Source organism: Cebus imitator, unplaced genomic scaffold (genome assembly GCF_001604975.1).
Source record: "Cebus imitator isolate Cc_AM_T3 unplaced genomic scaffold, Cebus_imitator-1.0 Scaffold306, whole genome shotgun sequence".
Classification (NCBI taxonomy): domain Eukaryota; kingdom Metazoa; phylum Chordata; class Mammalia; order Primates; family Cebidae; genus Cebus; species Cebus imitator.
The window spans coordinates 2,635,800-2,649,385 of record NW_016107621.1 but is presented as its reverse complement, the minus strand read 5'-3'; the positions used below and the strand labels follow the sequence as shown (position 1 = coordinate 2,649,385).

The following is a 13,586-nucleotide window of genomic DNA, read 5'->3' as shown; positions in this document are numbered from 1 at the left end:
CAAAAAAAAAAAAAAAGAAAAAGAAAGAAAAAAAGAGACAGAATCTCGTTATGTGGCCCAGGCTGGTCTCCAACTCCTGACCTCAAGTGATCCATCCACCTCAGCTTCCCAAAGTGCTGGGATTACAGGCATGAGCCACTGCCTCAGCCTATTGTATTTCTAGCACCTTAAGCAGAGCCTGGTACATATTAGATACTAAAGAAATATTATTGAATGAATGAATGAACCAGCATCTATGATTCTATACAGTGTGAAAGCTGTTGCTTCAATGCAGGAGGTAGTGGATGGGGTTTGTGACATAGCCCCACCCTAGTGAAATGGCCTTTCCTCAAAGCGCCTGTAATGCCACACTCTCCTGGTTTTCCTCTCTCTGGCTGCCCTTCTCAATATTCATCGACAGTGTGAATTCCTTTGCTCAAATGCTGCCTTCCCATTTCAGGGTTCTATTCAGTCCCTGTCTCCAATGATCCTTCATATCCTCCCTGGGTTAGACCCCCAACTCCCACACCCTCAGTGACCATCTTTGACTATCCTTAAATCTTGCTCTCCAGCCTCAATTTCTCTCTTAAACTCCAGACCGGGGTTTGTGCACCTCCTGGACCTCGCTGCTGGGCATCCACACTGGGCTTAGTATCTTCCCAACCTGTTTCTTTCTCCTCTGGGGCCCAATCTCCCGGCCAGAGGGCCTGGTCCTGAACTTTTCTCCCCCTTCCACTCCACGGCCAGCCAGTCTCAGGGCCCGTTCGCTCTACCTCCTGGGCCTCTCTCCCACCTGCACCTCCTCCCCTCCCTCGTGCAAAGCCCCCTCTTTCGTCCCCACCCCCGCCCCCAGCTGCCTACCCCCCAGTTTCATTCCCTTCAATTCGCCGTCCATGTGTAAGCCAGAGATATCTCTCCAAAATCCCCGACTCACCATGATCCTCCCCGGCTTGAAGCCCTTCGCGGCTCCCTAGTGCTCTCTGGACAAGTCCGAACTCCCTCCAGTGGCCAAACAACTGGCCTCTGCCTGTTCCTCACCCCTCCCTGTCTTCAACTCGACCGTCCACCCCGACTGCCTCTCTGAGTGCCTGTAAGAAGCCAGATCACTGTCACCGAGAGCCTTCTGAACGCAGGCCCCTCTAATTAGTTCGTCCGGACCCAGGACAGTTTGTGGAACGCGCAGATCACAACCAAAGTCATAGCAACAACTCCCGTTTATTGACGGCCTCCTTCATCCCGAGCGCTTTCGGTGCATTCTCTTCCCACCCTAAAGGCTAGATCTCGCCTCGCCATTCCTAACCGAGAAAGGAAGCGGCAGACTCAGAACACCGCAATCAGAAAGCCGAATCCCCAGCAGCCCGAGTGCAGACGCCTACCGAGGACAGCTTTGGGTGGGGAAGGCCACCCGAGGGGCGGGGAAGAGGAGGCCTGGAACGCCAGAATCAGGAACTGTGACTTCGCTCTGGGACGCTGGGGTGGACGCGCGCGAGCCTGCCCCCTGCGGGCCTGGAGGCCCAATCCCAGGCGCCACCGGACCCGTTGCCCTGGGCAACGCCGGGCGCGCCCCGCCCCTGCCCCGCCCCCTAGCCCCGAACCCCAGGCCTGGCCGACTGCCCGTCACCCCCACGTCCGACCAATCCCGCTGAGGAGAGGGCGGGCCTCTTGGGCCCCGTTCCACCCCCGTCGCTCCCCTCTTCTCCGGGACCCCGCCTGTCTTGGCGCACACCTCCCGCCCTTCGGGCTGCCCTCCCCGCCCGTTGGCTGGCGCGCCGTTCGTCACCCGGGCGTGAGCTAATGCCGGCGCGCGGCGGCCCCCGTCGGGGCGGGGCCAGGGGCGGTGACGCACGGCGCGGTGACGCAGCGCGACGGCGGCGGCGGCGGCGGCGGCGGCGGCGGCGGTGGCTGTCGGTACGGGAGGAGGGAGGGAGCTCGCGGGCAGGACAGGGGGCGACGGCGGCGGCGGTGGCCTGAGGAGGCCCGAGCGGCGGCGGCGGAGGCGAAGGCTGAGGCGGTGAGTCTCAAGCCGGGCCGGCGCGGGGCGGCGGTGGGTCAGGGCGCGCAGGGCTCCCCTCAGGGCGACCCAGGCCGCGCGGGCGGCCCCGCCCCCTCAGGGACCCCGAGCCGCGGGCGGCGGCGGCGGCCGGGTGCGGAGCGCGGGCCTCAGAGGGCCGGGCCCACGGGAGAAGCCCCGCGCCCGTCCCCAGTCTTCTTCCTGGGCCCCGGCAGAAGCTTCCCTCCGAAATCCTCCTCACGCCCTCGGGATCACCGAAGGGCTGGGCGCCCCTCCTCAGGACCCCCCGCACATCCCCCTCGGAGAGCCCCGGAAACCCTGCTGAGCCCCCGTGTGCGCCTCATATGGCCCCCGCAGAGCCCACCCCTTTCATGGAGCCGCCTCCCCGAGCCCTTCGTGGGTCCCAGCAGCCTTCCTCGCAGACCCCCGCCCTTTGGCCCCGAAACCCCAGTCCTCCTCCTGTCTCCAGAAATAGTCCGCGCAGGCCACTCCTCGTCCACTCCACAGCGTGGCTCTCGTAGCTGCTCCAGGAGCCTCCCTCACGAGCCCTGCACACCTCACCAAGGCCCCCTCCGGACCCCCGTCCATTCCAGAACTCTCCCCCGGAGCCCTACCTCTCACAACCCAGCAGGCTCACCCCGATTTCCCCCTCCCGGATCCTAAGAATTTTCTCTCCCGCTTACCCCATTCCAGAAACCTCCTTAGAGATTTTTCGCTCATACCTCCTGCGTTTCTGAGCCCTCCTCCCAGAAATCCTTCAGAATGCCCCCCCCGATCGTCTTCCCTGAAGATCTCCTTCCCATATCCTCAAAATAAACCTTCCTCACAGACTTTCTGAAATGCCCCCAAATCCCAGAAACTTACCTGGAAGACCTCATTCCACTCCCCACCATATTTCAACCATTTCTCGTACACACTCCCCCTTCACGTATTCTTCTAGACCTTTCCACAGATCCCAAAAGTCTCCCACAGAGGCCTCCTGGCCCCTCCCTCCGCCTCAGCACCCTGAAATGCCCTAGAGATCACTCTCATGTAGCCCAATGATCTTCCCCAGAACCCCCTTCCCCACCCCCTCTCATTCTAAAACTCTCAGCAATTGCCTGAAATCTCCAGAGGACACTCAACCTCATTCCAAAAGGCTCTTCCAAAACCCCTTTTACATACCCCACATCTTTTCCAGCCCTCCACATCACACGGTCCAAAAATTGTTTAAGGATGCTGAAAAGTTTTCTCGTGGTTTCTCTTTCAGATCCCCTGAAACTGCCCTTTGCTAACACCTCAGAATCCCCCTTTGCAGATCGGTTTTAGAGGAATTTTCTAAAGGTCCTCCTCACAACCCCTGTAAGACGCTAACATTCTCTTGGTGACCCCTCTGAGATGCAGGTTTTCAGGACTCACCCCCTCCCCCAGCACACACACAGCTTAGAGACCCCAGCAACCCCCTGGAGCCCTCCTGACATATGTTCTTGAAATCGCTCCCGGAGACCTTCCTGACACCCCAAAACCCTTGACTCAATATAGAGATTTCCCTCCCCAAACTTGCCCACACAGGTCCCCTAAATCCTCTAGAATCCCCTGTAGAAGACCCTCACACACCTAAATTTCCCCCAAAATAACTCTCAGAACAAGTCCTAGAATTCTTTCTGAAAAATCCTCGCCTCTGATGCTCTCAGATCATACTCTTCTGGAGACTACTCAGGTTTCTCCTTACCTGAGATCTCTGAAGAGTTTTTCCTAAAAAGATGCCTTTGTCATCCCTCTCCAGGACACCCAGGACCAGTCTCAGAAGACCACACCTTCTTCACACACTCTTTAGAGAATTTTCCCCCAAAATTGCCCTCCATCAGCCACCCACTTCCAGCGCTTCATGAGACTTCCTCAGAACTTTGCCTCAGATTCCACTTCTGACATCCCCAAAAAGCATTGAGGACCCTATCAGATTTACCCTCTAAGTTAAGAATTCCTATTTACACCCTCTCATTTCCCCGTTCTCTTTCCTCTGAAGTCAACTCAGAGACCTTTCTCAGGGGGCCTCCTTTCCCCATTATCCCTTCAGAGGCCCGCAACATTCTCCAGACTTGTTCTCCCAGCACCTCTGTGTCTCCTTGTAAAGATTCTTGAGAGACACCTTTCCCACCCCCTTGAAATCCCAATGCTCCAAGATCTCTTCTTCAGACCATTTTTCTTAGGTCCCATCCTCATAGACCCCTCTTCCCTTCTGTGATCGAGAAACCCTTAACACCCTCGTTAGAGACAAGATTCTCCCTGTTTGCCTTTCAAAAGCCTTCTTCCTTTTCCCCTTTGAGGGCCTCCTCACCAAAGAATCCCTTCCCCTGTAGCTGTGGTTCTCAAAGTGTGGTTCCTGGCCCAGCAGCAGCAGCAGCATTTGTTAGAAATACACATTATTGAGTCCCACTCAGATCTACTGAATTAGAAAACCTGGGAGCAGGGCCCAGCAATCTGAGTTTTAACAAACCCTCCTGGTAATTTTGAGGTAATTCTGATGCACACTCAAGTTTGAGAACCCGTGCCCTCTAGGAGGATTTTCTTTTTCCCACAAAAAACTCACTGAAAGATGCCTCAGGATATGCCTCTGCCCTACAGCCCACTGATATTTTCCTGTTTCCTAGGAATCCCCTTTACAAAGTACCTATCCTCCAGAAAGATTCCTTACCTACCTTGAAGGGATCTTGGCTTCTCCACAAGGTTACTCCATCCTCTGAGCAGCTGTTGCAGATTCTACCTTTGAATGGTCTTTTCGGATGTTCCTCAGTGCTTTCTCTTTCTGGCTACCCCTCCAGCCCATCCCCCAGCCTCTGGTGCTTCTGCTTTAAATTGCTGCCTCTTTGAACACACATATCCATCTCTTCTAGTCCATCTGTCTCTCCACATAGGCACCCTCAGGAGGTCTTTTCATTTTGTGTCCTACTGCCAAGACCCCTCCACCCACATTGTACTTCTTAGAACACCACTCACCTTCAGCCTTGTAGTTTTTCATGTACTTGTCCACTCACCCTCACTAGACTGGGAACTCTGAAAGTACGGGATGTGTTTTGTTCTCTGAATCTCACAAGGTGGGCTCTACCCTTTGTAAGTTATTGAAAATCACTGGAGAATAAGCAGCTCAGCCTTCTGCATTTGGCCAGAAATCTCCAAGTTCCTCAGGTCTCAGTCCCCATTCAGGTTTAGCACACCTTCCCTGCCCCCTCCTCTCCTCTCACCTCCCTTCTTTTCTCCACACAGCACCCTTTGCCTTTCCTCCTGCTCCACCTGCTCCTGTCTTTGACTTTTCTTTGTACTGTTCCCTGATTCTGAGCTACCCCAAGTCCTTTGCCTGGTGACCTGCCTCACCCCGTCCTGGTTGGCTTCTCTTAGCAGCCCCTCTCAGCTGATAAGTGTGGGACCTCCACAGAGCTCTCAACTTTTTTCAAGGGATTCTGTTTCTCTTTAGGGCCCACAAGGGGAAACAGAGGCCCCAGGGTAAACACTGAGGCCTGCCTTCAGGGAGCTCACAATACCAGTTAGGGGGCTTGGGCATGTACAGAGCAGAAAACAAGGTACAAATTATATGCTGTAGAAATTCAGCAGTGAGAGGGAGCCTTTTATTTGGAAGGACTTCACAGAAAAGGTGGTAGTTGGGCTGGGTAGTGTTCCACAGGCACTGGGACAATGATGGTGCCTCCCAGGCAGAGGAAACAGCTTAAGCAATGGGTCAAAGACAAGAAAGCCTCCTCATCTGTCACCCATGGTATCTCTTCTCTTCACGCAAAAGATAGAGATGAAAGAAGACAGATTTCCTCTATTTGCATTGTATTTGCCAGCTGCGCTTTAGTGGCGTGCAGAGTAATAATAATAATAATGACCACTGGTTTTTGAATGCTTTCTAACTGCCAGGCACTGTTTAAGTGCTTTACATGTATTCATAGGAACCCTATGAGGTAGGTAAACTACCATTATCCTTATTTTGCATATGATGAGATATGGACAGGTAAAACTAATAGGTCTGTGGGCACTGTCCATTCTAAGATGGTAATGCCTTGGGTCAAAAAGTTGGATTTTTAGTTAAGATAGGTTTGGCTGCAATGGGGCAGTAGTAGTTAGGTATGCGGACCCTGGTTCTGGACAGGATTTGCATCCCACATTATCACTCACCAGTTTTGTGCCCTAGGACAAGTGACTTAACCTCTCTGGTCTTTTAGTTTCCACAGCTAAAAAAATGAAGGAAATAATGTTACTCTACTTAGATTCATAGAATTGTTAGGAGAATTAAATAAGTTAATACATGTAAAGTACTTAGAACAATACCTTGCCCATAAGTGCAATGTTAGCAAAAAACAAACAAACAAACAAAAAAAACCTTATATCAGCCAGAACTCTAAAAACATAAAGTGATAGAACCTTAGCTCAAAGTGGTTTAATCAGAAAAGCGGGGAATTAATTGGCTCTTGCTACTGAAAAGTCCAGAGCTGCGTTGGCTTCAGACCTAGCTGCATCCAGGTGTTCAAATAATTTTCTTAGTCATCTCCCATTTCTCCACTGAGTTAGCTTTATCCTCAACAAGCTTCTGCTTTAGGTGACAAAGATGGTCCTTAGCAGCCCCAGGTTTTAACCCTACCTCTTTGGAAAGCCTTAGTGGAAAGAACTCATTATTGAGAGTCCCAGTTTGAAAATAGTTTCTTCCCTGAATAGATGTGAGATTATGCCAGAAGATCCTTAGAGACATATTTTGGGTTCTGTACCCTGCAACTCAGTCTCTGGCTTGCTGAGCCAAATAGGCCTGTGATTCTATCCCATGAACTTTCTGAGCATTGATGGCAGTCTCCCTTCTCACTGTCCCCCAGCCCCAGTCATTCTCTGCTCTGTGATTCTTGGGTCTGGAGAGAGTTTATGGCTGGTCTGACCCAACTACACTTTACTTTGGGATGTCATGGGTGTTATGAGGTGATCAGCCTGGCTTGGTGGTGGCCTCAGGGCAGCAGAATCCAGGAGTACTGGCTAATACTCTCACCTCAGCTTTAGGTTTCCAAGATACACAACTTTGGAAGAGAGTTAAGTAGGGTTGCTGTGAGTGGAGTTTTGTTTTGTTTTAGTGTAAACTTGTTGAATAGAAGCTGGTTAAGGGCGAGTTACAGAACCACAGTGTATGGAGTTTGCAGGCCTCAAATATCTCCAACCTGCACTCATTCATTAAACAATGTGTGGAGGCACTGTTCTAGGTGCTGGAGATAGAGCAGTGAATAAAACAGTCAAGGTCCTGAAATTCATGGAATTTATATTCTGATGGAGGGAGGAAACACAAAGAAATCAGAGTGCGTGATTCATGCTATGAAAGAAATAAAACAGTGTGAAAGAGAGGGTGGGAGTGGCCACTGTAGACACGGGGATCAGAAGAGGCCTCTTTTGGGAGGTGACAGTTGAGCCTGATAACCAGAAAGATGAGAGGGCACCAGTTGTGGGAAGATCTGGGAGTGGAACATTCTAATCTAAGCATTGTTACTTGCAGAAAAAGGACTGCTTGCAAGGTGGGGAAATTTATCACAGATATTTATTGAGGGCCTGTTATGTACCAGGTGATATGCTAGGAATTGGAGATGTAGCATAATATAGCTACAGTCTTCCTTTCTTGTGGATCTTACAGTCTAGGTGTTTTTGGAAGAGCTGCAGCCTTTGAAGAAACATTTATCGCAGACTCCTTCCTACTGGGGAGATGAGGCAGAATGGGGCACAGGTGAGCACAGATCTGTTTGATGAGAAGGAACGAACCTTGTGATGATCTGGGAAAGAGCATTTCAGGCAGGGAGGTCAGCAGGTGCAAAAGCCCTGAGATGTGTTCAGGGAATAGCAAAGACCAGTGTGGCTAAAGCCTAAGAGAGGGAGAGAGGCAAGGGGTTGGAAAGCTTGACAGAAGCCAGATCACTTGGAGCCTAAGGGCCGTAGTAAGGAGTTTCCATTTTCTTTTCTTGTTTTGTTTTGTTTGAGACAGAGTCTTGCTCTGTCGCCCAGGCTGGAGTGCAATGGCACGATCTCAGCTCACTGCAACCTCTGCTTCTCAGGTTCAAGTGATTCTTCTGCCTCAGCCTCCTGAGTAGCTGGGATTACAGGCACGTGCCACCACACCCAGCTAATTTTTGTATTTTTAGCAAAGATGGGGTTTCACCATGTTGGTCAGGCTGGTCTGGAACTCCTGACCTTGTGATCCGCCAGCCTCGACCTCCCAAAGTGCTGGAATTACAGGCATGAGCTACCGCGCCCTGCCGGAGTTTCCATTTTCTTTTAAGGGGATTGGGAAACCATTAGAAAGGAGTTTTTAAAAGCAAGACAGCAACATGATCGGATTAATTTTTTTAGAAATTTCACTTTGGTTTCTGGGAGGAAAACAGAGGGTCAGGACAGGAATCAGGGAGGCAAGTTAGGAGGCAATCCATTTGTCCAGATGAGAAATGGTGATGTGGATGTGAGGGTGCTGGTAGTGAAGATAGACAGAATCAGGTATATTTTGGGTGTAGAGAAAACAGAACTTGATAATGGGATTAGAGAAAGAGAGAAATCTAGGATAATGATAATAGCCAAGTCATTTATGCCTCACAACTCTATGAGAGTAGGCACTATTATTATTTTTTGTCTTCCTCCTCAGTAGGTGCTGTTATTAAATCCACATTACAGATGACAAAACAGGCACAGCAAGGTGAAATCACTTGCCCAAAATTACACAGGTAGTAAGTGGCAGGCTTATATTTCTAACCCGGCAGTCTGGTTCTAGAGCCACTTGGGTTTGGGGAAGGGTAAGGAAGGCATGTTTAGTTGACATTTTTAAAAAAAGAAATATCAAGATCTGATGACTGGGTCTTTGGGAAATGGAAGAAGTCAAAGATGACTCAAAAATGTCTCAGTTGTCCACAGAGAGGTGATAATTGAATCTACAGGAGTTGATTACATTCCTAAGTGAGAGAAAACAAATATAAAGAAGGGAAAAGGAGCAGAGGATAAACTTTTCAGGGGGAAGGAGTGTCAACACATCTAGGAGTGGGAGAAAGAACACTAGCTTTCCTTCTATTCCAGAGTTTCCCAGAGCTCCCCGTACTGTGTGTATCTTCCAGGAGGCCCTGCCTGGCTTCTCCCCCCATCTTCCTCCCTTCCCCAGGACCATTCATACAAAAAGCTCATTCTTTGCTAATGCAGTAGTATACATATTTTGTGTACATATTTCAGGAGTTTCTGGAAATAACGGTTCTTAGAAGCTGGGCTCCCTTGGCTTCTGACAGTCTCTTCTCAGATTAGGATGGTGAGTTAATGCTAGGTAACTAGCCTATTATCTTGTTCATGAAGTATGAGTTCCTCAAAGGCTTAGGTCATGTCGTAAAAGAACGAGGAGTGGGTAAGAAGACAGACAAGATCCCCTTATTTATCCAGAGATGTTGGGCCATTATTATATTAAAGGGCCTTAGGCCCAACTTTCACCATGTTGCCCAGGCTGGTCTCAAACTCCTGGGCTCAAGCAATCTGCCCACCTCAGCCTCCCAAAGTGCTGGGATTATAGGTGTGAGCCACCATACCCAGCCTTGTTGCATTATTAAGAGCAAGCAAGAGCTCTGAAGCCAGACTGCCTGGCCTTGAAAATCTCAGCTTAGTGTACAGTCTTGGGCAAAGTGACTTATGTTCTCTGTACTTCAGTTTCTCCATCTGTAAAATGATGATAATCACATATCATGTGTGTGTAATATATTTTTCAAATAGAGTTTTTGGGATCAAATGTGCCTATCCATGGAAAACTGTTAGCAAAGGGACTGACAATTTATGATGTATAAAGACATACTAAGCATTATGCTTGCTATTGTAATGAAGTATGGGAGTTGAGCCTCATGCTAGGTATTTTAAAATACATTGTTTCATTTAATTCTTATAGCAAGCTTCATTGAGGAAGAAACAGAGTTACTTGCCAAAAGTCAATAAAGCAAATTAAGTATATCAGGAGAGCCAGGATTTAAGCCAGGTCGGACTGACTCCACTATGCTGCTTCTGGATGAAGAGAGCTGGCCTCCAGAGGTGCTGTTTATGGGCAAATGGGCCTTTTCTCACTGTTTGGGACCAGGGAAGAAGCCCAGAGGGTAGTTTGACCTGGAACATCTTAGCCCTTTTTTTTTTTTTCTCTCTTTCTCTTTTCTTTTTTTGGGAGGGTCTGTCTGTCACCCAAGTGGGAGTGCAGGGATCTCAGCTCACTGCAGCCTCTACCTGCAAAACAAGTGATCCTCCCACCTCAGCCTCCTGAGTTTCTGGGACTACAGGTGCACACCACCAAGCCCAGCTAATTTTAGGAATTTGTTTTTTTTGTAGAGATGGGATTTTGCCATGTTACCCAAGCTGGTTTAGAAACTTTAGTTTTTTGTTTTGTTTTGTTTTGTTTTTTGTTTTAATTGAGATAGGGTTTTACTCTGTTGCCCAGGCTGGAGTGCAATGGCACGATCTTGGCTGACTGCAACCTCTGCCTCCTGCCTCAGCCTCCCAAGTAGGTGGGATTACAGGTGCATACTACCACGTCCGGCTAACTTTTTTGTATTTTTGTAGAGACAGGGTTTCACTATCTTGCCCAGGCTGGTCTCGAACTCCTGAGCTCAAGCGATCCACCCGCCCAGGCCTCCCAAAGTTCTGGGATTACAGGTGTGAGCCAGCCCCCTTAGCTATTTTGTTAGCTTTGTTTCCCATCTCTGGAGTTGGTAGGGGCTGCTGCTTCAAGTATGGCAGCAATATTGCTGGGCTGTCAGGGAGACGTTTGTTATAGAGGTTCCCCTCTTGTGTCTTTCCTCAAAGCTAGGGAGTCATTTTTGGTCATATGAGGGCAGAGACCAGACCACTGGTGAATCCTCTCTTGCAGGGAAATTGTTAAGTCTCTTTCAGTTTTAACTGAAACTCAAACCGGCCTAAGCCTAAAAGGAATTTATTCATCTATGTAACTGAAAAGAGTGGGCCGCAAGGGGGAGGCTTCAGGCTAGCTGGATCTAGGTTTCAAATCAAGTGAACAGATCTCCCCTTCCTTCTTCCCGATCTCTTGACTCTGCTGTCATCTGTGTTAGTTTCATTCTGAAGCAGGCTTCCACCATAAAATAGAAGAGGTGGCAAACAGTAACATCACGAAATGATGTATAATCTGAGCAACCCTAAGAACTTATTTTCCTTAGTAATTCCAGCAAAAACCCAGAGAGGACTATCCTTGGCTAGGGTTAACCCTGTGTCCACTTCTGGAGCCAAGAAAGACAGTTCCTTCTCCAGGGGGAACCAAGGGTGTTGATACTAGAAGATGGAAATGGATATTTGGCAAGCAAATCTACCAGAATTCATTACAGTTAGATGCTCCCATAGTGAGATGCCTCACCCAGGTCTCCCTCTCTCACGGCAGCCAAGCAAATGGAATAGACGGTAGCAGGGGGCCTCTGGCCCTTTAATGGAAGAAGGCCATCCATCCTCTCCAGTTAACATCCAGACCAAACACAAAGCATCCTTCTCTCATCCAGAGGACATAGGAACCCTTCCTTCAGGGATGACTTTTTTTTTTTTTTTAACAGTGAAGTCTTCAAAGTAACTGTTTCACTAAAGCCTCCAGTGTTTACTGAAGACTGTCAGAATCATCCTCCATCACTAGATCTTCTCCACAGGTCATGTTCCCTGAGCATTGGGGTGGCTTCAAGGTATAAACCAGAGAGGCCCTAGGCCAGGCACTGTGGCTATCACGCCTGTAATCCCTGCACTTTGGGAGGCCATGGCGGGCAGATCACCTGAGGTCAGGAGTTCAAGACCAGCCTGACCAACATGGAGAAACCCCCATCTCTACTGAAAATACGAAAAATTAGCTGGGTGTGGTGGCACATGCCTATAAGCCCAGCTACTTGGAAGGTGAGGCAGGAGAATCAGTTGAACCTGGGAGGCAGTGGTTGCGATGAGCCAAGATTGCGCCATTGCACTCCAGCCTGGGCAACAAGAGTGAAACTTTGTCTGAAAGAAAAAAAAAAAAAACAAGCCCAAGGAAGGAATAGTTAGCAGACTTCTGGTCTTTTTCTAGCTTGTGCTTAGCTGTTCCAAGGACCACAGGTGTGTCTTGTTCTGTGTAGTAGTTCACTGTTGTTTTAATGTGATTCATTTCCCATATTTAAAAAAAGGGGAATTTACTTTAAAATCCAACTATCTAGCTCCTCTTTAGGGAAAAAGAAAATACTAAGACCTAACAATACTAGACCCACATTCCTTCATAGTAAGCTGATGAGAGCTAGTGACTTCTCCCTTTAGACCAGGTGTGGACTTTCCAACTCACCATATTCCCAGTTGGCCTGCTTTGTTCAAAGCCTGGCCTTGTGAGCATCGTGTTTGAGATGTCCTAAAGCTTTGCTTGTTGCATTTGGCCTGGGGGGGGAAGCTGGATTAATGTTTAGTCAGCAGCTCATTTGGGCAGGGTTGGGGGGGTACAGTGCTGTTGCTTAGGAAAAGTAACAACCCAGTAAAAGAATTTATGGGAAAGAGTGTGCACAACTTTGGTCTGTTTGTGGATTTGGTCGTTTTTTTTTGCTGTAAATGCTGTTGGCATATCAAACCTCCCGTCACAAATGTTCCCTCTGAAATAGTAACATGTCCTTCTATCTTATGAGTTGCCACCCAGTGAAGGAATCCCTCCCACTCCCAAGGGATGTTCATCCAGCCTCCGCTTGACCACTTCCAGCAGCCAGGGAGCTCATTACCTCCCCACATGGCAGCCAGTTCCATTCTTGGACAGATGCGTTATTTTAAAATTCTTCCTTATGTTGAGGCAGCTGCTGCCTCCTTGGTACTGAAAGCCACAAAATGCTGGAGCTGGGAAGGAAAACTGATTTTTTTTAGGCGCGTGAGCTACCACTCATCCACCCTGCATCCAGGGCAAACATTGATAATTAATCACAGCACTGTTTCTCACTGAGTCAGGAAGTATGCTGCCTTAAAATTGTTTTTAATTAAATTCGTTCTCAAAAATTACAAAAGTAATATGTATTCATTTGCAACTAGTGAAATAGTACAAAGTTATATAAAGATAGTGTTAATAATCCCCTGTTTCTCCAAGATAGTGTTAGCAGCCTGGGGTATATTCTTCTATACATTTATAAACATACAAACGTATATATTCATATATAAAATATGTAAGGGGTTTTGTATGTGGCTTTTTGAAATCACGAAAATGGCATTATATTGGCCGGGTGCAGTGGCTCACGCCTATAATCCCAGTACTTTGGGAGGCTGAGGCGGGCGGATCACCTGAGGTCGGGAGTTCAAGACCAGTCTGACCAACATGAAGAAACCCCATCTCTACTAAAAATATAAAATTAGCCAGGCAGGGTGGTGCATGCCTGTAATCCCAACTACCCAGGAGGCTGAGGCAGGAGAATCACTTGAACCTGGGAGGCTGAGGTTGCGGTGAACCAACATCGCACCATTGTGCTCCAGCCAGGGCAACAAGAGCACGTTACTATGTAGCTTATGGACATCCCTCTAAATAGTTACAGATGAAACATTGTATATAGCTTTGTTTTTTTTTTTTGTTTGTTTGTTTGTTTCTTTTTTTTGAGATGGAGTCTTGCTCTGT

General features: G+C 48.7%; 2 protein-coding genes across 3 annotated transcripts in view; one reads left to right on the top strand and one right to left on the bottom strand.

Annotated features, from left to right (window-relative positions):
- Nucleotides 1–1,442, bottom strand: part of GMFG (glia maturation factor gamma) — an 11,260-nt gene extending 9,818 nt beyond the window's left edge. For both annotated transcript variants that reach the window (XM_017503047.2, XM_037729488.1), the window contains exon 1: nucleotides 914–1,442. In XM_017503047.2, coding sequence (XP_017358536.1) covers nucleotides 914–916 — 3 coding nt within the window. In that variant the 5' untranslated portion in view covers nucleotides 917–1,442. The remainder of the gene's footprint in view (nucleotides 1–913) is intronic.
- A 381-nt stretch (nucleotides 1,443–1,823) lies between these two features.
- SAMD4B (sterile alpha motif domain containing 4B) overlaps nucleotides 1,824–13,586 on the top strand; it is a 46,326-nt gene continuing 34,563 nt past the window's right edge. The window contains exon 1 of the mRNA XM_017503039.2: nucleotides 1,824–1,990. The gene's annotated coding sequence lies outside the window, so the exon portion shown is untranslated. The remainder of the gene's footprint in view (nucleotides 1,991–13,586) is intronic.